Source organism: Phocoena phocoena, chromosome 1, assembly GCF_963924675.1.
Source record: "Phocoena phocoena chromosome 1, mPhoPho1.1, whole genome shotgun sequence".
Classification (NCBI taxonomy): domain Eukaryota; kingdom Metazoa; phylum Chordata; class Mammalia; order Artiodactyla; family Phocoenidae; genus Phocoena; species Phocoena phocoena.
The window spans coordinates 181,688,575-181,712,371 of record NC_089219.1 but is presented as its reverse complement, the minus strand read 5'-3'; the positions used below and the strand labels follow the sequence as shown (position 1 = coordinate 181,712,371).

The window sequence follows — 23,797 nt, the reverse complement described above, 5'->3', positions numbered from 1 at the left end:
TCTGTCTCATGGAAACTTCTGTTTTCATCTTTTATGTTATCTCTTAGGTGGTTATTACCTATCTGTCATTTCTTTGTGCGAGGCTTTTGGATCTTCGTAAAGAAACGAGAGCCGCTCGACTTATACAAACAACTTGGAGAAAATATAAGCTAAAAAAGGATCTAAAACGCCATCAGGTACTCCTCAAAAATGAAAAAACACTATAACCTAAACTGTAGTTCATAAGATGTCAGCTGATCGATTCTTGATACTGTTCTTACGTTTTACCGAGGTAGGAAATTACTGAGGTAATTTTCATAATTGTGTGTGTTTCGAGTTGGGGATGAATATTTTCCCCTAACTCCTCATGTTTCCTTCATTCAATTTTTCTTCCAGCCTCTGCCCCAAGGGACATGGAGTACCTTAACCACATTGTAAATTGGTGAAAAGTTAACTGGGGAGGTCTGACTCAGCTCTTCCCTCCTTCATCCTGGACTCTGACTTGCCTCCAGGAAACAGGAGTTTTCCTTTAATTTTTCATGCTGTGCTCTGGAAGGCTTGACCTCAACCGGTGCCATTCGGGCCTGGGTGTCACCTGCCTGATTCTGCAGTTCAGTTAGCCAGCTCATTTTGTCTGCCATGAAACTGTCTTCTAGGTTATCCTTTGTTAGTTTAGAAGCAGTATTTTGGTTTCCATCGTTTTATTTCTCAAAATGTTTAGGACCTGAGCACAGGGAGAAGGATGTCATTTACTGTTTTCCTTTGCAACCCCAGTAGTATGAATTTTGCATTAACGTAAAGTAAGAGTTGTCTTGAGTTCTGAGAAAAATGTCATTTTTAACAATCTAAGAAATGGTCTCCTTGATCAAATTGAAAAAACTATTTTAATCCTTTTATCTCAGTACTCTTTCCACTAATGATGCTGTATTTATTTGGAGAAATCAAAGAAGCAGCCATGCTTAAGAAATCTTATCAGATCTGTTTCAGAAATACATTTCACCCAGGATTGCTCCTCGGTTTTGAATTACAATGCACTTATGATAAAGTTCTTAGTAGCTGTAAAGTAGCTAAATTTTGGCGAATCATAAACATACCATGTTTTCTCTCACACCATATCAGACCTGGAAATAACACTAATTGAAATAATCTGCTCTGGCCCCACTAAGTCTTGGTAGTAACTTTTGGGAAGTAGGCAGTGGTTTACACTCGCAAGGGGTCTTCTCTGCTGCCACGTATTCTCTGTGCCTTCTTTCGCCCCTTATCTTCCCAGGGTCTGCCTCCTTGCCCACATATCCTTGGAGGATAACTTGCACTTCTGGGGGCTTATTGGAGAATTGTTTTAGCAAAGTTTTCAGGGAGGGCACCCTCCTGGCCAGTCCTCAAATTAGTTCATTAATTCTTTTTATATGGCAATAAATGAGACATTTAAGATTTTAAGAAACAGGTATCAATTAGTTTTTTTTCTTTTTTGGTAATGAAATCTTAGTTTTCTGCTCAAGGTAGTCTTGTATTAATCACACATATCAGTTGCAGAAATTTCTTAGCTTTTTCCTCACAAGATCCCTTTTCTTGATTTATTTCCTTTGTCCAAGTACTGGAAATTTCCCTTTTTTTTTTGAAAACCACTGCTTCTCTCCTTTCTCCAGGTGACAATACTCCTTTTCTTATACAATTACACTGAGATCCAAGTATACCTCTTCATTTGTTATTGGGAACATTAAGCAGCAGATTCCCTTCATATTCCTGTAGAAATATCACAAGCTAGTAAGCACATAAACGTTACCTTGAGGTAGCTATTTTCCAGGTTCTATATTTTCCTTTAGTCATTACTGTAATTTAGATAAACTATTTATTGAGAATAGAATGGTTCAAGCTCTTGTTGTGATGGAGAAGCATTGGCTAAACAGCCCAAATTCCCTGGCGAATGAAGCAGGGTTATCCAAGGGTCCCCGACACATTCTACCTCTTAGTTCTTCCTGAGTGAATAGGCACCAGTTCCAAAGCAAAGTAAATCCTTTACATATACAAAGCAAAATAAAAATAAACTGGTTAACACGTTGGCTCAGCCACACGGTAGAATTAAAAATGATGACGTGGTCAGTGACTGCGGGTATGGGAACTCTTGCCATTGGTTTATGTAAGTTTTCAAATAGTTACTCGTTTTTGTAATATATTTGGCTCTTTGAACTTATCTACTTTCCGTCTGTAGCTTTTCTAATGTCACATACAATTGTTCCACATTAGTTTGCTTGAGATTGAGATGATCTACAAGCTGAATTCAGTTTCATTTTACATCAACTTATTGCATCCAAAAATGCCCCTGGTCCTTAGAGCTTGTGACTCAAAAGCTACTTTTGAACTGCATTGTATTCTTTATTAAGCTAATCAATTGGGTGCTTTTTATTCCCCTGAAATAGTTTTCTTTTAAACTGTGGTAAAGAACACATATCATAAAATATACCATCTTAACTGTGTTTTAGGTTATTCCTAGTTTTAAAGTTTACCATTTGTAGTGTTAAGTATATTTGCATTGTCGTGAAACAGATCTCCAGAAATTTTTCAATTTGAAGAACTGCAACTTTGTACTCATTAACCATTCCCCATTTCCTCCCCCACTTGTCCCTGGTAACTACCTTTCTACTTCCTATTTTGACTACTTTAGACACCTAATATAAGTGGAATCATACAGTATATTCGTCCCTGTGTGACTGGCTTCTTTCACTTAACATATGCCCTCAAGGTTCACCCATGTTGTAGCCTGCAGCAGAATTTCCTTCATTTTAAAGGCTGCATAGTATTCCATTGTGTGTATATACCACATTTTGTTTATCCATTCAATGGGCATTTGGGTTACTTCCACCTCTGGGCTATTGTGAATAATGCTGCTATGAACAGGAGTGTACAAATCCCTCTTTTCGACCCAGTTTTCAGTTCTTTTGGAGATCTACCTAAAAGTGGTATTGCTGGATCATATGGTAATTCTATTTTTGATTTTTTTTGAAGAACCACTATACTGATTTCCAATAGTAGTCACTGTGGGTTGCATTTTACAGTCCCACCAATAGTGAACAAAGATTCCAGCTGCTCCATGATCCCTGCCAGCAGTTGTTGTTTTCTGCGTGTTTGTTTGTAGTAGTTTAGAGATATCTCATTGTGATTTTGATATGCATTTCTCTGATGATTAGTGTTGTTGAGCATCTTTTCATATGCTTGTTGGCCATCTGTATGTCATCTTTGGTGAAATATCTTCGTTTGCCCATATTTTAATTGGGTTATTTGATTTTTTTATTGTTGAGTTGTAACAATTCTTTATATACTCTAGATACAAGTTCCTTATTAGATATATGATGTGCAAAATTTTTTTTCAGTATGTAGGTTTCCTTTTCACTCTGTTGATTGTGTCCTTTGATGAACAAAATTTTTTGTTTGATGTAATCCCATTTTGTCTAATTTTTGCTTTTGTGCCTGTGCTTTTGCTGTCATATCTCATAAATCATTGCTAAATCCAATGTTATGAAACTTTACCCTATGTTTTCTACTAAGAGTTTTATACCTTTGGGTTGAATGTTTAGGACTTTCATCCAGTTTGTGTTAATAAATGCATAGTGTGTGAGATAAGGGTCCAACTTCACTCTTCGATATGTTGGTATCCAAATACCAGTTTTCACAACACCATTCATTGGAGAGACTGTTCCTTTCCCATTGAGTGGTCTCGGCACCCTTGTTAAAGATCAATTATCCAGTTACATGGGGGTTTATTTCTGGGCAGTCTATTCTATTACGTTGTTCTATATATCTGTCTTTATGCTGGTTCCACACTGTTTGATTATTGTAGCTTTGTGATATGTTTTGAAATTGTGGGTGTTGGTGAAGGGGGGTGTGCTTTTAACTTGGATCTTTATAGCCTTAAAGGCCACAGGCTTCACAGGGCACTGACAATGATGTTAGATGGCTTAATCCACTTGTTGGACATAATTCCTCAGCCTAATTTTAGAACTTTCTAGTCTTTCCTCACTCAAGGGTGTGATCCAATATATGGCCCCCACCATTCCTTAGTATATGTTTCAGTCCATTAGTTCCCTTTTTCCTCTGTCAGAATAGCAGTTTGATCCCTTCCCTAGGAAACTGCTAATCTCTGTGTAGAGCCCACTCTTGCATAGTGCGTGGTCCCAGACAGCAATGCAAAGGGTTATCAGACGATCTCTAAGTTGTTCCTTTTCACTAGATGAATAATTTATATTCCAGTTTCTAATTCAGGTGAACTGAAGTGATAGATCTAGCCTTGAAGAGTATAGCAAAATGATTAAGAGCACGAACTCTGAAGCCAGACTACCTGTGTCCAATCCTGGCCATCCTCCTGGTGGACTGACTATCTACCTGAGCGCTCAGCCCCAGTTTCCTCATGGCCATGAGAATAGTGCCTGTTCATCTGTTCTTAACGGTTGTTGTGAGGTTGGATGAATCATTCCTGCAGTGTTTAGAATGGTGCCTGACACCTGGTATTTAATCTTTTATTATTCATACTAATTCATGATTAGAAGTAAGAAGTAGAGATGTGCAGGGCACTGGTCTCTAGCACTCCCGGGGCAGCCAGCTCCTCTCTGGCCACTGACGCTGCAGGACAGTCCTGGCATCAGTTATCACAACCCAGTACTCTGTTCTCTTCAGCCTCTATGGCTTAAAGCCACCATGTATTCTGGGGGTAAAGGAGGGTATTTTGCCTTTCCTTTTTTGTGAATTCCTTTCTTCAAATTGTAGCAGAACAGTACCACCTTATACTGTAAAGTATTTGTTTTAGAGTCTCTTTTTTTCTCCTACAATCCATCCCTTTCTCAAAAATCAAACGTGAATTCACTGCACCATAATCTGAGACACATACCACATTTAAATTGACTTTATATTGATTACCGATGATCTGTGATAAATCAAACATGTCTGTGATCATTATCTTAGGATGATATTTCCTAGGAATCTTTGTTTTATCATATAAATATATCTGCACGTCTATTCAATATGTTCAACAATATATCAGCTATTTCAACATGCCCAGAAGTGATGAGCATATTTTACAATAAGTCTGGGGGACATTTTATTTCCAGGATCGATTTGATTAATATTTAACAGGTGATTTTCTTACAAATAATGGTTTAGGGTCTTAAGTGAGTAAGTGCTTTTTTTTTTTTTCTAGAAGAGAGACAAAGCTGCAAGAATTATTCAGTCAGCTGTAATCAATTTTCTAACTAAACGACGATTCAAAAAGGAGGTCAACGCAGCATTGGTCATTCAGAAATATTGGCGAAGACTCTTAGCGAAGAGAAAATTATTAATGTTAAAAAAGGAAAAACTAGAAAAAGTTCAAAATAAATCAGCATCTGTTATTCAGGTATAGTATTCTGAATTTTTGAATTTAAAAAGGTTTAATGACATTTTTAAGAAAGTAAAATATGATAAAGTTTTAAATTATTATATTTTAGGCTTCTACATTTTATGTAGTACTTAAGCTTAACAAATATTTGATACCTCCCTGCTACATGTAAAACTCTTGGCTGTGTTCAGCATAAGGGTCAAACAAATCAAAACACCTCCTTTGCTCTGAAGGAGGGAACAGTCTAATTCTGTACCCCGTGCTGTCTTCTTTGCTTTACATTAGAGGTTTGCAATCTTCCACTGTGGGTCATGCTGGCACACTGTACCCTTCTACCTTGTATATCCATAAACCCAGCCACACTCTCTTTTGCATCTTTACTATGAGTCCTGGAAATTTCTTTGGGGATAACAGTGTACATCTTCCTCTCTAACCCACTTAGTTGCAAGTGCTGGAAATACTACTTATCATCAGTTTATAGAATGCCTATGTAATTTTTCTACTGAGTAAAAGAAAAAAAATTAACTTCTCTACTTTACTTAATGGACATATTCCTTACATCCAAATGTTAGTCTTTGATATTACATTCTATTTTAATAACATCAGAGAGGTGTACTATTTAAATTTACCCTATGTAAATGCCATTGAATTTTATCTATTTTATAAACTTGGAGATTTGTTTCTGGCTACTACTACTGAAAGTGAGAGATTCTGATTTAATAAATTCTCTTTCTCTGAACCTTTTTTTTAATGTGGAATATTACACATAGAAAATTGCACAAAACACAAATGTAGAGCCTAATGGTTTTTCACTAAGTGAATACTTACGTAACCACACCCTAGGTCAAGAAATAGAATATTGCTAGCCTCTCAGAAGGCATTTCTCAATCAGTTAATCCCCCAGCCCAGCCGAAGGTAACCATTATTCTAATGTATGCTAATCATGCCTTTTTCCTATACATCTTTCTTAAATGCTCTAATATTGTCTTGCCTGTTTTTTGAATTTTACATAGAGGGGTTCAGACAGTGTGAATTCTTTTATTGAACATGAAATTTGTGGAGATTTATCAGTGTTGTTGAGTGTAACTGTGATTTAACTTTCATTTTATAATATCCTGCAATTTATTTGTTCTGTTGTTGATGGACATCTGGCTTTCTGGTTTTGAGCTGTTACGACTAAAGCGTTTATGAACGTGCCTTTTGGTGTGAAATATATTCACTCTGTCCGGCATATACCTACGAGTACAACTGTTTGTCTTAGAGTATATATATTTCAGTTTTAGTACATACTGCCAAGGACTTTTCTAAGGTGGTTATAGCACCACCAGCTGTTTATAATACTTGGAAGTTATCTCTTTAATTTTAGCCATCCTGGTCACCATTCTGGTCGTTGTGCAGTGGTATCTTAGAATAGATTTAATTTGCATTCCCTTGATAATGAATGACATTGAACACATTTTCATATTGAAAGTCTTCCTTCATGAAGTGTTTCTTCAAGGATCTTTTTTTCCGTTTTTTATTTTGATTGTTTGCTTTCTTGTGGATTTGTAAGAGATCTTTATCTATTCTGGTTATCAGACCTTTGTTGGATATGTGCGTTTTAAATGTCTTCTCCCAGACCGTGGTTTATAGTTTTATGTCTTCAGTGAAAGTTCTTAATTTTCTTTTATGGTTAGTGGGTTTTGTTTTTTTTTTGAACCATTTAAGGAGTGTTATTTCAACCTAAGGCCTTGAAGATATTCTCCTGTATTGTATTCTGAATCCTTTAATGTGTTGTCTTTCACATTTAGATCTCTCTTGAAATTAATTTTTGCATATGATTTGTGTTAGGGACCGTTTTTCTTTTTGTATATATGGATAGCCATTGTTTCAGTTACAACTTACTGAAATGACCACACTTGCCTCATTGCTGTGCTATCTTTAATTATTTTTTATTTTTATTTATTTTTGGCTGTGTTGGGTCTTCGTTGCTGCGTGCGAGCTTTCTCTTGTTGCAGTGATCGGGGGCTACTCTTTGTTGTGGTGCACGGGCTTCTCATTGCGGTGGCTTCTCTTGTTGTGGAGCACGGGCTCTAGGCGCGTGGGCTCAGTAGTTGTGGCTCACAGGCTTAGTTGCTCCGCGGCATGTGGGATCTTCCCGGACCAGGACTCGAACCTGTGTCCCCTGCATTGGCAGGTGGATTCTTAACCACTGCCCCCCCAGGGAAGCCCTGCTGTGCTATCTTTAGCATACATCAAATATTCTTATATGTGTGGTTCTGTTTCTAGAGTTTTTTCTATTTCATTGTTCTTTTTGTCTACCAGTGAGCCATGTACTCTAGCTTTACAAGAAATCTGGATGTCTGGTAGATAAAACTTTCTTTGTTTTCTTTAAGAAGTTTTTGGCTATTCTAAAGTCCTCTGCATTTTCACACATTTTGAAACTGAAGTTTAAAAAATATTGGAATTTGATTGAGATTTAATTGAGTAGGTCAGTTTAGTTAGAATTGATATCTTTAGCTACTAAACATGGTATTTATTTCCTATTTATTTAGGCCTTCTTTAAAAGTCTCCTAAAATGGTTTTATGATCTGATGCAAGAGGTCTTAAATATCTTCATTTGTTCCTAGGTATATTATAAATTTTTTAAAATTTAAATTTAATAAATTTTAACTTTATGTTGATTAAAATTAAAATTTTTAAATTAACCCTCAGTAAAATGTGCTTTTCTTTTTTTGGTGTGTGGTTCCACAGATTTAAACACACATACACATGTGTTTAAACACAGTTGTGAAATCATCACCTCAATCAGGATACAGAACAGTTCCATCTCCCAGAAGAACTGTTGCATTCTATTCCTTTGTGGTCCTTTCTCCCTCCTCACCCAGCCCCAGGCACCCAAGCTCTGCTCTCTGTTCCCATAGTTTTGCCTTTTTGAGAATGTCGCATAAGGGAGCCATGCGGTAGGTAAGTTTTGAGACTGGTTTTTTTTCTCTCTGCAGGATGCCTTTGAGTCTCACCCAAGTTGTTGCATGTATCAGTGGTTTATTCTCCTTCATTGCTGAATAGTATTCCATTGTATGGATGTACCACAATTTGATTATACATTAATCTGTTGAGGGGTATTTGCATTCTTTCCAGTTTTAGGTGATTTCATTCCATTAGGGTAAACAGCTAGGAATGAGATTGCTGGGTCATTTGGTAAGTGTATGTTTAGCTCCATAAGATATCACCAAACTGTATCTAGAGTGGCTTAACCCACTTTGCTGCCCACCCCCAAAGTGTAAGGATGCTAATTGCTCCATATCCTTAGCAACACGGATTTCTATGTTTTTCAGTCGTTCTGATGGATGTGTAGTGGTGTCTTGGTTTTAGATTCTGTTTTCCTAATGGCTATGTATATGTCTTCAAATGCTTAATTGCCTTTCGATTATCTTCTTTATGAAGTGTCTCTTGAAATCTTTTGCCCATTTTTATAATTGAGAGCTTATCTTATTGAGTTTTGAGACTTTTTCTATATTCTGGGTACAAGTTGTTTGTCAGCGATTTGCAACTATTTTCTCTTGATAGGCCTTTTACAGACAGAGTTTGCTGGTCTTTGATCTTGGTGAATGTTCTGTGTACTTGAAAAGAATGTGTATTCTGTTGTTGGGTGGAGTGTTCTATAAATGTCAATTAGATCTACTTGGGTGATGATATTTAACAGTTCTTTTATATCCTAACTGGTGTTCTGTTTATTTAGTCTTATACCAAGAGAGCAGTATTTAAGTCTCTAACTATAATTGTGGATATATCTTTCTCCCTTTGGTTTTATCTACATATATTTTGAAGATGTTTTGTTAGGTGCATACACATTTGGAATTTTTATGTCCTCTTGATGAGTTGAGTTTTGTTTTTTATCATCATTTTTTATCATTGGTGAGTTGAATTTTTTTAAATCATTTTTTATCATTGTGTAATGTTCCTTTTTTATCCTTCAAAATTTTCTTTGCTCTGAAGTCAACCTTGCATGCTCTTACTATAACCACTCCAGCTTTCACTTGATTATCATTCGCAGGGTATATTTTTTTCCTTTCTTTTACTTATTATTTGCTTACATCATTATATATGGCTTAAAGTCTTGACAGCATATAGTTTTTATGTTTTGAAAATCTCTATCTTTTAATTGATGATTTATACCATTTATATTTCAGATATTTATCAATATGCTTGGATTTGGGTCTATCATTTTATTGTTTCGTTTTCTGAATGTTCACTTTCTTTCATTCTTCTTTTTCCCCTTTCCTGTCTTTTCAATTATTTGAATACATTTTAGTGTTACGTTTTAGTTTATCTTTTTTCTTTTTAGTTATTATTTTATCCCCTTGTACAGGGGTTTGGTTATTTGGGGTTTGTTTGTTTGTTTGGTTGGTTTTTTGCCTTTTTTTGGTTGCTATAGGCATTTCAGTATACAAAACTTTTAATCTACTTAGAATCAATATTTTATCCCTTTAAATGGAATGTAGAAAACTTACCACTATCTAGGTCCCTTTGCTCCCCCCACTTTTATGTTTTAGTGGTCTTATTTATTAAACCTACATACAAATAAAATCACATCAGGCAATGTTATAAGTTTTGCTTTCAATCATAATAAATATTTTAAAGAGTACATGAGAATAATATCCTGTTAATGCAGATACTTTTCATTTCTGTTGCTTTGCTTTCTTTTTTTATAGTACGCTTTTTGCAATTTATGAACATTGTAATTAACTAAAGTCCTTAGTTTCCATAGGTTTCACTCTTTATGTGGTATAGTTGTGCTTTGACAAAAATCCTGCCCTAAAAATCCTTTCTGCTTTACGTATTCATCTCTTATCCCTCTGCAAAATCCTGGGCAACCATTGATCTTTTTACTGTCTCTATACTTTTGCTTTTTCCAGGATGTCCTATAATTTGAACTCATCAATATGTAGCCTTTTCAGATAGGTTCTCTCACTTCACAATATGCATTTAAGTTTCTTTTATGTCTTTTCCTGCCTTGATAGTTTGTTTCTTTTTATTGCTGAATAACATTCTATCATATTGATGTACCACAGTCGTTTTTATCCTTTCACCTATTGAAGGATGTATTGGTTGCTTCTAATTTGGGGCCATTATGAATAAAGGTGCTATAAACACCTGTGTGCAGGTTTTTCTGTGGACTTGGTTTTCAGCTTCTTTGGGTAGGTACCTAGCAATGGGATTGCTTGATCATATGACAAAACTATATTTAGGTTTGTGAGAAACTGCCAAACTGTCTTCCAAAGTGGCTGTACCATTTTGCATTCCCACCAGCAATGAGTGAGGGTTCCTGTTGCTCCACTTCCTGGCCAGCATTTGGTGTTGTCACTGTTTTAGACTTTACCATTAAAATAGATGTGTATAGGCATCACATTGCTGTTTCAATTTGCAATTCCCTAGTGCATTTGACGTTAAGCATCTTTTCATATGCCATTTACAATCTGTATATCTTCTTTGGTGAAGCATTCAGATATTTTCCCCATTTTAAAATTCTTATTGCCAATTTTTGAATTCTTTATTGTTGAGTTTTAAGTGTTCTTTGTATAACTGGATACAAACCCTTTATTAGATTTATATTTTATAAATATTTCCTCCTAGTTTATGGCTCATCTTTTTGTTCTGTTAACAGAGTCTTTCACAGGGCAGATTATTTTTTTTTTTGATTTTAATAAACTCTGACATCAATTTTTTTTCTTTCATGGATTATACTTTTGGCATTATATCTAAAAAGCTATTGCCAAACCCAAAGTTACTTAGATATTCTATTGTTGTCTCTCAGAAGTTCTGTAGTTTTGGATTTTACATTCAGATCTATGATCTATTTGAGTTAATTTTTGTGAAAGGTTAAGAGTTAGTGCTTGACTCACTTTTCTTTCATATGGATGTCTACTTCTTCCAGTACCACTTGTTGACAAAACTATCCTTTTTTTTTTTTTTTTTTTTTTTTACAGTATGTGGGCCTCTCACTGCTGTGGCCTCTCCCATTGCGGAGCACAGGCTCCGGACGCGCAGGCTCAGCGGCCATGGCTCACGGGCCCAGCCGCTCCGCGGCATGTGGGATCTTCCCGGACCGGGGCACGAACCCGTGTCCCCTGCATTGGCAGGCAGAATCTCAACCACTGCACCACCAGGGAAGCCCGACAAAACTATCTTTTATCCATTCAGTTGTGTTGTTTGTTTATCAAACATCAGTTGACTATGTTGCATGGGTCTATTTCTGGGCTCCTTATTCTGTTCCATTGATCTATTTTTCTATTATTTTGCCAGTATCACGCTGTCTCAATTACTGTGGCTTTATAATAACTTTTGAAGTTGGATGATGTTAGTCCTCCAACTTTGCTTTTCTTCACTATTGTATTTGCTATTCTGGGTATTTTGCGTCACCTTATGTACTTTAGAAGCAGTCTGCCAGTGTCCACAAAGTAACTGGATGAGATTTTGATTGAGACGACATTGAATTGATAGATCCAGGTGGGAAGAACTGGCATCTTAACAAAATCCAGCCTTCCTATCTATGAATATGATATATCTCTATTTATTTAGATATTCTGTGTTATCTTTCAACACAGTTTTATAGCTCTGACAGATCTTGTGCATATTTTGTTAGATATATTCTTAAGTATTTCTCTTTTTTTTGCTAATAATGTTAATGTTTCCATATTCTACAAATTTGCTATAATTGCTTATTCCAGGAGGTTTTTTTTGTCATTTCTTTGAATTTTCTACATAAATGATCATGTCATCTATGAACAAAAAAAGGGTTTATTTCTTCTCTGTCTGCATAGCTTTTATGTCCTTTTCTTATTGCATTAGGCAGGACCTCTAGTAGATGCTAAATAGGCTTGGTGAGAGGATACATCCTTGTATTATTCCTGGTCTAAGAGGGAAAGCATTTAGTTTCTCACTGTTAAATCTGATGATAGCTGTAGGTTTGTGTAAATGTTCTTATTATTCTGAGGAGGTTCCCCTCTACTCTTAGTTTGTTGAGACATTTCTTTCTCTTTTTTTCCCCAGTCATTTTTTTTCTTTCTTGTTCAGCCTAGAGAATTTGTATTGATCTCCAAGTTCATTGATTCTTCTGTCATCTCCATTCTGCTACTGAGCCATGCCAGTGAGGTTTTTTGTTGCTGTTGTCTTGGTTATTGTGTTTTCAGTTCTAATATTCCCATTTGGTTCTTAGTTGTATCTTTGATGGTTTTTTTCTGAGACTTTTAATCCTTCCATTAGTCCCCGCCACATCTTAGCAATATTTGGAGTGTTTTGGACAAAGGAATGGTCTTATTGTGAGAAGAACGTTCAGAGCTTGTTGACCAGTAGCCAGGATCCGCTTGAGACTTTGTAGCTCGCGTGTTGCTGGGATAACTAAGGAGTTAGGGAATGTGGGGTGGTTGGGAAGGAAGCAAGAGGAAAAAGCTTTATTACTTCTCAAGTCTTTCCAGAATCCTACTTTTTAACCATGTATCTATAATTCCTAAATTTTATTCTTAATGAAAATACTGACTCAGAAAGTGCTGTGACTCAGTGATATTTCTCAAAATCCTGTGTTGATGTTACCAGGCCTGTAACACAGGGTCCCTCCTATAAACAGTTTTCAATCATTATAAGATAGCTTAGCAACCTTGATAAAAGGGGAAAATATAAGATCCAGAGATACATTCATAGGAAATTACTTAGAATCAATAGATAGCAGAATATTACTATAGTTTCATTTAAAATCTTCTAATATATTACTCTAATATAGCATAAACTTGTTTATATTTCTTATGTCTCCTGAATACAAATGCCATATAAATATCATTAGTTTGGATTGGCTACAGTTGTATCAACATAGAAACTAAACTATAAACAAAAGAGAGAAGTATCTTCTTTAAAAATATATTGCTTTTAAAATTAACGTCTTTGTTTTTAAGCAAAATGTTAGAAACGTTAATACTTTCAAGGATGTTAAGTATAGAAAGATGTGTCTATTTTACTTTGTGTCCTTTCTTACCTTTTTCAGAGATATTGGAGAAGATATTCCACTAGAAAACAGTTTCTGAAGCTGAAATATTATTCAATCATCCTGCAATCTAGGATAAGAATGATCATTGCTGTTGCTTCTTACAAACGATACCTTTGGGCTGCAGTTACAATTCAGAAGCATTGGCGTGCTTGTTCAAGAAGAAAGCAGGATCAACAGAGATATGAAATGCTAAGATCATCAACCCTTATAATCCAGTCTGCGTTCAGAAGATGGAGGCAACGTAAAATGCAGCTACAAACAGAAGCTGCAATAACACTGCAAAGAGCTTTTAGAGAACGGTGTGTCAGGAAACAGGTTAAAGAAGAGAAAGCTGCCATGGTCATACAATCCTGGTACAGGATGCAGAGAGAATTACGGAAATACATTCATATTAGATCTTGTGTTGTCATCATTCAGACAAGATTTCGGTGCTTTCAAGCCCAAAAGTTATATAAAAGGAAAAAAGAGTCTATCCTCTCTCTCCAGAAGTACTACAAAGCATATCTGAAAGGAAAGGTTGAGCGCACCAGCTATTTGCAGAAACGGGCTGCAGCCATCCGACTACAGGCCGCTTTCAGGGGAATGAAAGCTCGTAAGTTACGCAAACAGATCACCGCTGCTTGTGTCTTTCAGTCATACTGGAGAATGAGACAGGACAGACTTCGATTTCTAAACCTTAAGAAAAATATTATCAGATTGCAGGCACACATAAGGAAGCATCAACAACTACAGAAATATAAGAAGATGAAGAAAGCTGCCCTTGTAATTCAGATTCATTTTCGAGCTTACATTTCAGCCAAGAAAGTTCTAGCTTCTTACCAGAAGACACGATCTGCTGTCATTGTTCTGCAGTCTGCATTTAGAGGGGTGCAGGCCAGGAAAAAGTTTATTCACATCCTCACGTCTGTTATAAGGATTCAATCATATTACAGGGCTTATGTTTCCAGAAAAAATTTTCTGAGGCTAAAAAATGCTGCAGTGAAGTTACAATCCATTGTCAAGATGAAGCAAACTCGTAAACAATATTTACATTTAAGAGCAGCTGCACTAAAGAGAGAAGAACACATGCGGGCATCTTGCATCAAACTGCAAGCTTTTGTCAGAGGGTACCTGGTTCGAAAGCAAGTGAGGTTGCAGAGAAAAGCTGCTGTTTCACTACAGTCTCATTTCAGGATGAGAAAGATGCGCCTGTACTACCTGAAAATCTATAAAGCAACTGTTGTCATTCAGAGTTACTATCGTGCATACAAAGCGCAGGTCAATCAGAGGAAGAACTTCTTGCAAGTCAAAAGAGCAGTTATCTGCTTGCAGGCCACTTACAGAGGTTATAAGGTACGCCAGCTAATCAAACAACAATCTACAGCTGCTCTTAAAATTCAAACTGCCTTTAGAGGCTACAGTAAGAGGATGAAATATCAATCGGTGCTTCAGTCTACTCTCAAGATTCAGAGATGGTACAGGACACACAAGACTGCTTCTGACATAAGAACACATTTTTTAAAGACAAGGGCAGCTGTGATTTCTCTACAGTCCGCTTACCGTGGCTGGAAAGTTCGGAAGCAGATCAGAAGGGAACATCAAGCTGCAGTGAAGATTCAGTCTGCTTTCAGAATGGCCAAGGCCCAGAAAGAGTTCGGGTTGTTGAAAACGGCAACATCCGTCATCCAGCAACATCTGAGAGCGCGGGCTGCAGGGAGGAGGGAACGGTTGGAGTACACTGCGCTCCGCCTTGCAGCAGTGATGCTCCAGTCCACGTGGAGGGGCAGAGCAGCGAGAAGACAGGTTCAGAAGCAACACAAATGTGCTGTCCTCATACAGTCGTGCTACCGAATGTACGTGCAGCGAAAGAAGTGGAAAATCATGAAAAAAGCGGCTTGTCTGATTCAAATGTACTATCGGGCTTACAGTACTGGGAGAAAACAGCATCATTTGTATTTGGAAACCAAAGCAGCAGTAGTAATCCTACAGTCAGCTTACCGAGGTATGAGAGTGCGGAAAAAAATAAAGGAGCACCACAAGGCGGCAGCCGCTATACAATCTAGTTACAGAGCTTACCAAACCAAAAAGAAGTACGCCACCTACAGAGCGTCAGCTGTTATAATTCAGAGGTGGTATCGAGATACTAAAATTGCAGACCGTCAGCGTAAGGAATATCTTACTTTAAAGAAGGCGGCTGTGAAAATCCAAGCTGTTTATAGAGGTGTTACAGTAAGAAGACAGACTCAGCACCTGCATGCAGCGGCCACTCTTATTCAAGCCGTGTTTAAAATGCAGCAATCAAGGAGGCGATATCATCAAATGAGAACAGCAGCCGTCATAATTCAGGTAAGGTACAGAGCGTATCATCAGGGTAGAACTCAACGTGCAAAGTACCTGACAACTTTGAAAGCTGTTACCATTCTCCAGGCCAGTTTCAGAGGAGGACGAGTTAGACAGACCCTGAGAAGGATGCAGACCGCAGCAACACTCATCCAGTCCCACTACAGAAGGCACAGACAACAAGCTTATTTTAATAAGTTGAAGAAGGTGACAAGATTGGTGCAGCAAAAGTACCGGGCAGTGAGGGAAAGGAACATACAATTTCAAAGGTATAACAAACTGAGACATTCCGTAATCTGCATTCAGGCTGCTTTTAGGGGGATGGAAGCTAGAAGACACTTAAAAGTCATGCACTCAGCCGCGGCTATGATTCAGAGGAGATTTAGGACTCTGATGATGAGAAGGAGATTCCTGTCTCTCAGGAATACCGCTGTGTGGATTCAGAGAAAATATCGTGCAAATGTTTGCGCAAAGCATCGCTTACAACAGTTACTACGGTTACAAAAGGCAGCCCTCAAAATCCAGTCCTGGTACAGAGGGTGGGTGGTGAGGAAGAAGGTGCAAGAGATGCACCGGGCTGCTACCGTTCTCCAGGCGGCTTTCAGAAGGCACCGTGCACATGTGAGATACCAGGCCTGGAGGCATGCCTCGCGGGTCATCCAGCAGCAATACCGGGCAAGCAGGGCCAAACTGCTGCAGAGGCAGCTCTACCTCCAGCAAAGACACTCTGCTGTGGTCCTCCAGGCTGCATTCAGGGGTATGCAAGCCAGAAGACATTTGAAAAGGATGCATGCCTCTGCAACCCTGATTCAGAGCAGGTTTAGATCTTTAGTGATGAGGAAAAGGTTCCTTTCCCTCAAGAAAGCAGCTATTTTTGTTCAGAGGAAATATCGAGCCACCATTTGTGCCAAACATCACTTGCACCAATTCTTGGAGTTACAGAAGGCAGTCATTACAATCCAGCCATCTTACCGAAGGCTGATGGCAAAGAAGAAGTTACAGGAGATGCACAGGGCCGCAGCCCTCATCCAGGCAACTTTCAGAATGCACAGAACACACCTTACCTTTCAGACCTGGAAACACGCCTCGATTCTCATTCAGCAACATTACCGAGCATACAGAGCTGCAAAATTGCAAAGAGAGCATTATGTCCAACAAAGGCATTCTGCAGTGGTCATTCAGGCTGCCTATAAGGGGATGAAAGCAAGACAGCTTTTAAGGGAAAAGCACAGAGCTGCTGTCATAATACAAAGCACATACAGAATGTACAGGCAGTATTTTTTCTACCAAAAGCTTCAGTGGGCTACAAAAGTAATACAAGAAAGATATAGAGCCAATAAAAAGAAAGCTCTTCAACACAATGCACTCAAGAAAGCAGCAACCTGTGTCCAAGCAGACTTTCAGGATATGATTATAAGGAGAGAGATTCAGGAAAAGCGGCATCAGGCTGCCATTACTCTTCAGAAGCATTTTAGAGCCTTTAAAACAAGGAAGCACCATCTCCACTTTAGAGCAAAGGCAGTTTTTGTTCAAAGAAGGTACAGAACACTAGTTGCAGTGCAAACCCAGGCAGTCATTTGTATACAGTCTTACTACAGAGGCTTTAAGGCACGAAGGGGTATCCAACTCATGCACCTGGCTGCCACCCGAATTCAGTCATTCTACCGAATGTACAGGGCCAGAATGGATTATCAGGCAAAGAGAATGGCAATTGTTGTTATACAGAATTATTACAGGTCGTACGCCAGAGTAAAAATGGAAAGAAAAAAATGTTTAGCCATTCAGAAATCTGTAAGACCTATTCAGGCTGCTTTTAGCGGCATGAAAGTTAGACAGAAATTTAAAAACATGCCCGAAGTAAAAATGGCAGTCCCTGCTACCCAATCTGCATTCTGCTGTCACAGAACTGAAACTCAGTATGAAGCTGGCCAAAGCCCAGCACTTACGGTTCAAAGGCAGTGTAAAGCTTCTCTGGTTGGTCCCTTACAGGAAGCAGAGTATCCTTCTGAAAGAAAGGCTGCAGTGACAATTCAAAAAGCTTTTCGTAAAATGGTCACAAGAAGATTGGAAAAGCACAAGCGGGCTGCCGTGCGAATTCAGTCCTTCCTTCAGATGGCTGTGTATCGAAGAAGATTCATTCAGCAGAAAAGGGCGGCTGTCACTTTACAGCGGCATTTCAGGAAAAGGCAAACCAGAAAACAGTTTTCATTGTATGGAGAAGCAGCAGTCATTTTACAAAATCACCACAGAGCCTTTTTGTCTGCAAAACGTCAAAGAGAAGTTTATTTACAAATAAGAAGCAGTGTTATCGTTATTCAAGCTAGAATGGAAGGATTTATACAGAAACGGAAGTTTCAGAAAATTAAAGATAGCACCATAAAAATCCAGGTATTTATATATTGAAATATAAAGCTTTCATTCTTTCTTTGACCAGTATTTCTTAGAATTTATAAAATGAGCTTAAGCAGGTTGTAAAGATTAATACTTAGCTTACGTGGCCTTTTCATTTACCTTCCAAAATGGAACATTTTTGAGGTTGGGCAAAGGGTGCCAAAAATAATTCACCGAAGACGGCACAGAACTGGGATTGTTCTGAGTGTGACACCCTAAGCTTGTTGCAACTATGGTTGCACAGTTAAAAGCAGAGACCTTGAGACCATCAGGTTGCAGCTGGCAGCTGTGAGCAGATATTGTTTTAGAGAACAGCTGGTGGTGTCCTTGAGTCTGATACAGTTCAAGTTCTCAGTGATGTGGGAACGTGTCTGAAACCACATCCACAATGGCCACCCGGCTCCACTGTGGATGCCTGAACCACAGTTAATCCATTTTGATTTTTAAATGCATTCTTTTCTTTAATGGTTAAAGCAGATACACAGTATATGTTTAATAGGCCACAAAAGAGGCTGTTCTAGTTAACATAAAGTTCAAATTAAATCCTGTATTAGCCAGAATGACTTGCCCATACCTCAGTGTATGGAAATTTCTTCATGATAATACAGAATGAGAAATGTATGTTGCTGGGAATGCAGAGGAGAGAAACCTAAGCTAGTCCCAGTGATTTAAGCTGAGATGTTAAGCTGAAGGATGAACTGGAAACGGCCAAGTAAAATGTATGGCAGGAGTATTCCAGCTGTAGGAGGTAACACAGAGTTCAAAAATGAGAGAGAACAGGAGTGCAGTAAAGGGGGACCTGCGATCAGGATGCGATCCACGGAGCGAGATGTGGGCAGCTGTGTAAGACAGAAAAAGTTTATTCTTTACCCTCTGGACTAAAAGAAGTTCTAGAGGAGTTTAAGTAGGAGAAGACCAGAATCATAGTTTATTTTTTAAAAAATTACTCAGATGGGATTTCCCTGGCGGTCCAGTGGTTAGGACTCAGCCCTTTCACTGCCATGGCCCGGGTTTAATCCCTGGTCACAGAACTAAGATTCCCCCAAGCCATGTGGTACAACCGAAAAAAAAAAAAAAAAAAAATTACTCAGGCAGGGATGTGGAAGATGGACTGAACTGGATGCCGGGCGGCTAGCCAGGAGACTGCAGGCAGTAGGTCAGGGAAAGTGAACCACCGTTTGACAGCAGGGTTGTCAGGGTCAGTGTGAGTGGAGGATGGGATTGCCCTCGTATAGAGCGCCAACAAGGAGCCAAGCCATCTTTATGGTTGAGGTGACCCAGCAGATTGCACCCTTCACTGACGTGGGAACAACGGGAGGAGCAGGTCTGGAGCCCGATGAGCTCGGCCTGGGGTACGTGAAGCTGACGTGACCACCACACGTCCAGCGGGGCAGCTGCTATGTTTGTTGTAATTCAGACAGCAGTACGGATTTTGGAATTTGACTTCTACGTTGTTGGCGTACACTGATAACTGAACTTGTGGGAGATAGCGGATCACTTAGGGAGAATGCATGAAGTGGGCAAAAGAAGAGGGCCCAGGACCAGAGCCCTAAAGAGCATCAAAATTCAGGGGTGCTGAGAGGAGAAGCCAACACATGGTATTAAGAGGGAACGAAGAAAGCTAAAGATTGTGGTATAAAGAAACCAAGGGTTGAGGGAGGAGGAAAGGAGCACTCAAGTTCCAGACGCTGCCAGGAGTCAAGGACTGGTGGGTGTCAAGCGCGTGTGTTAGTTGGGGTTATGTTAGAAAAGCCAAAATAACAATCTTAGGAAAATTCAACTGTTATTTCTTTCTCTTTTTTTTTCTTTTTAGTAATTAGTTGTTTTTTTGGGCGTTTTTAAAAATTATTTATTTTTGGCTACACTGGGTCTTTGTTGTTGCACAGGGGCTTTCTCTAGTTGCTGCGAGCAGGGGCTACTCTTCATTGCGGTGCGCGGGGTTCTCATTGTGCTGGCTTCTCTTGTTGCAGAGCACAGGCTCTAGGCGTGCGGGCTTCAGTACCTGTGGCTCGCGGGCTCAGTAGTTGTGGCTTGTGGGCTCTAGAGCGCAGGCTCAGTAGCTGTGGCACACGGGCTTAGTTGCTCCGTGGCATGTGGGATCTTCCCAGACCAGGGCTCGAACCCATGTCCTCTGCATTGGCAGGTGGATTCTTAACCACTGCACCACCAGGGAAGCCCTGTTTTTTCTTTTATATAACTAAATTATAAAAGTGCATGTTGCACATCTAGTTTTTAACACATACCAACCAGTGGTCTTAAACTTTAGCACACATTGGAATCACTTTGGAATCTTTAAAAGTACTGATACCTGGCTTCCACTATGAATACTACTATGTTGGTATTCGGTTTTGTTTACATAAAAACCATATAGAAATACTCTGAGTTAAGGACATCACAAGTGTTCAGTTTGACCATATATATCATTCTTGCCTGTCAACTGAATTTAGAGCCTGATCCCCATGTTAGGTGGAGCTATTGTCTTTGCCGTAGGTGTTTTGAAGTCAGATAGACTCAGGTTCAAATCTTGACTCTATCACTTACTGGCTATGTGGTATCAAGTCTCTTGACGTTAATTTCCGTTTTGTATAGAGATCTTAATAATCATCTCACAAGATATTTATAAGGATTAAATGAGATATGTCTGTCACTTATTACCTGTGACATCAACAAGTAATTTTACCGGTGTCAGTCCCCCTGGGCCTTCCTTGTTGTCATCTCTAAATTAGAGATAATAGTATTGCCTACCTATGTTACCGTAAAGAATTATAGTGCTTAGTATAGCACTAAGCACTTACGAAGTTGTAGCTGTTACTTAAGCTTCTAGTCAGCCGCAAGGTTGCCAAAGTCGGAAACTCTGGTGGTCCTCAGGTAGATGGGTGCCCTCAGGATTCTGCAACAGGATGGACCCAGAAGCCAGGATGTGTCTGCAGTGGGTGGGGAGGGCAGTGGGAAGAATTCCCGTCCCTTCCCTGGAATTGGAGGCATCAGTGTGTTCATTTCCTTTCGTTCCTTCACATGGACTGAGAAGGTGAGGGCAGTGCACACACCTGGCTTCCCAGGCTTTGCGTGCATCTTACAATTTAAATACTTTTCAGGGTTGTGTTGGGCTTAGCCAGCAGCCAGCCGCAGGGTATGTGCTGAAGCAGGTAGTAGGAGGTCACAGGTCAGCCCGCTGTTCTCAAAGGGCTCACGTGTAAGGAGTGAGCGAGTCCCACAGTGGAGCTGGGGTGTGACTGCATTTCTGCAGTTGATCCTGTCTGCTTGACCTTATATTAACTGTTATCAATACTGAGTCTTCCAGTTTACAAAAAAAAATTAGACATCTCATTGCATATTTGTTATGTTTATATGTTTAATAGACTGCGTGGAGGAGACATAAAGCCAGGAAATATTTACGTGAAGTGAAAGCTGCCTGCAAGATTCAAGCCTGGTACAGGTGTTGGAAAGCACGTAAAGACTATCTGGCTGTGTTAAGAGCTGTTAGAATCATTCAGGGTTGCTTCTGTACCAAACTGCAGAGAAGACGGTAAATGTGTCAGCTGCGTGGGCGAGAGCGTGTGTGGTGGGGCGGGGGGGGGGGCGGTGCACGCACGCGCGCATGTGCCGTAACCAAGTCCGTGTGTCAAGTAATACTGCTTGTTGGGTTTTCTCTTAAATAGTTGCTATGCTTAATTTGTATGGTTTGCTGGTGTTTCCTGCAATAATGTAACAAAATTATCTCTGAGACTGTCTTATTTTTTGAGATACAGCCTTGATGGTATAATCCAGGAGAAAATATTAAACTTGATTAACTCAGGTTCATAAGGATGAGGGACTCAGTAGGGACTGAGGATGGCAAGTTAATAAAATGATCTAGTAAGTCTTGTTTTCCTTGTTAGTGCACGGGTCCATTTTGTCTGTTGATTTAGCTACTGGCAACATTTGTTTTCTTATGCTTTTTTTTCTTTGTATTAACCCCTGTACTCTATCCTTAATGACAAAGACCTAATTATCAACTTATCTATGTTACTCGTATTTCCCTATTCCTAGTTCATTTCTTTTAAACACATTTTCAGAAGCTCTTACCAGATAGTCTATATTATTTTTTTATTTCATAGTGTAAGAATTTTTTCTTCAGTTCCCAGAATTGTTGAGTATTATATCAGTGATGGTTTTAAAGATCGTTTTGGGAGAGCACGCTAGTGTTACAAGCGTTTCTTGATCAATCCCATGGGCAGAGTCAGGGCTTAACAGATAAAAATATAATTGCTGCTCTCAGCTATTAAGGACCAGTATCCAGTTTTTCCCATTGATATTCAGCCTTACTTTCTAGGAAAAGTGGTGACATGACATAGGTTAATCTCTCTCCCTTTTCCACAGGACCGTGAACAGATGAAAGAGCCTGCCGATTCTCGATTGTTGTCACTGCTATGTTGACGCCTAAAGTTTAATCTCTAGCCCTCACATTTAAAATTTTTCTCCAGTTCTGTTTACAGAATATTCCTTTTTAAATCTTTTGATGATGCCATCTTTCCTTTCAAACGGGTGTTTGTTTCTCATTTGCCTGATGCCACTCCACCCTCCCAGGCTGTCTTCTCAGCCACACCTGTCTGCTCAAAGACTCGCTGACAGTGTAGACTCAGACTTTATTCTCTACCATTTTTTCTACCACCTCCCCTTTATCTAGGCTTTGTCTAGATCTGGCTAATCCTACTTTCTTCTGATCCCGTTCAGAATTTTTTGTCATTTTAGAACTTAGTATTTCTTGACCACTGAAATATTGCCAATTGTAAAACTTGTTTTGCATTGTGTTACCGTGTGTGTGTGTGTGTGTGTGTGTGTGTGTGTGTGTGTGTGTTTGTAAAGTTCTGATTGCTAGAACCTAAGTATGAATTATCCTTTTCTACTTTTTTTTATTCTCTCATTGCCTTTCTTATATTTTCTTTCTCCTCTAGTATTTATAGGGGGTGGGCAATGAATACTTACTAAATGAGTTAATTTGAAATTACTTTCCAATAATCACTTTTTAGGTTTTTGAACGTGAGAGCATCAACAATCATCATTCAGAGAAAATGGAGAGCTGTACTTTCTGGAAGAACAGCTCACGAGCAATTCTTAATGACAAAAGTAGGTGTTAAAAAAACAATTCATATGTAAAGAACTACTTTAAAAAACAGAAGACAAAAAATGATTTAAAGATCTAACTATACATTTGCTTTAAACACATCATTGCAGTCAATTAAAAATTATATTCACTCGGGCTTCCCTGGTGGCGCAGTGGTTGAGAGTCCGCCTGCCGATGCAGAGGACACGGGTTCGTGCCCCGGTCCGGGAAGATCCCACATGCCGCGGAGAGGCTGGGCCCGTGAGCCATGGCCGCTGAGCCTGCGCGTCAGGAGCCTGTGCTTCACAATGGGAGAGGCCACAACAGTGAGAGTCCCGCATACCGCAAAAAAAAAAAAAAATTTTTTCACTCATAAAAATACTATTTGTATTTTTGTTTGTGTATCTGTTTTTATAACATATTCTCAAACCCAATTTGAAGTGATTTATTTGAAGAAAATCATAATAGATGTAGCATATCCTGTCTGTATGAGTCAACACATACTCTTTAAGCCACACTTGGTAATCTATTTAAAATATTTAACATTGGTTCTAGAACGATGGTGGTACCTATGGTCTTTTATTAAAGAAATCAAAATTAAAATTTTACTTGTAAATTTTGATGTTCATATTCACTATGT

The 23,797-nt window shown here is 38.8% G+C and overlaps 1 protein-coding gene across 1 annotated transcript in view; it reads left to right on the top strand.

Annotated features, from left to right (window-relative positions):
• The window catches only part of ASPM (assembly factor for spindle microtubules), a 67,648-nt gene that overhangs the window by 32,828 nt on the left and 11,023 nt on the right, over positions 1 to 23,797 (top strand). Inside the window, exons 16-20 of the mRNA XM_065887027.1 lie at positions 48 to 176; positions 5,168 to 5,362; positions 13,362 to 18,071; positions 21,434 to 21,600; positions 23,084 to 23,180. Coding sequence (XP_065743099.1) covers positions 48 to 176; positions 5,168 to 5,362; positions 13,362 to 18,071; positions 21,434 to 21,600; positions 23,084 to 23,180 — 5,298 coding nt within the window. The remainder of the gene's footprint in view (positions 1 to 47; positions 177 to 5,167; positions 5,363 to 13,361; positions 18,072 to 21,433; positions 21,601 to 23,083; positions 23,181 to 23,797) is intronic.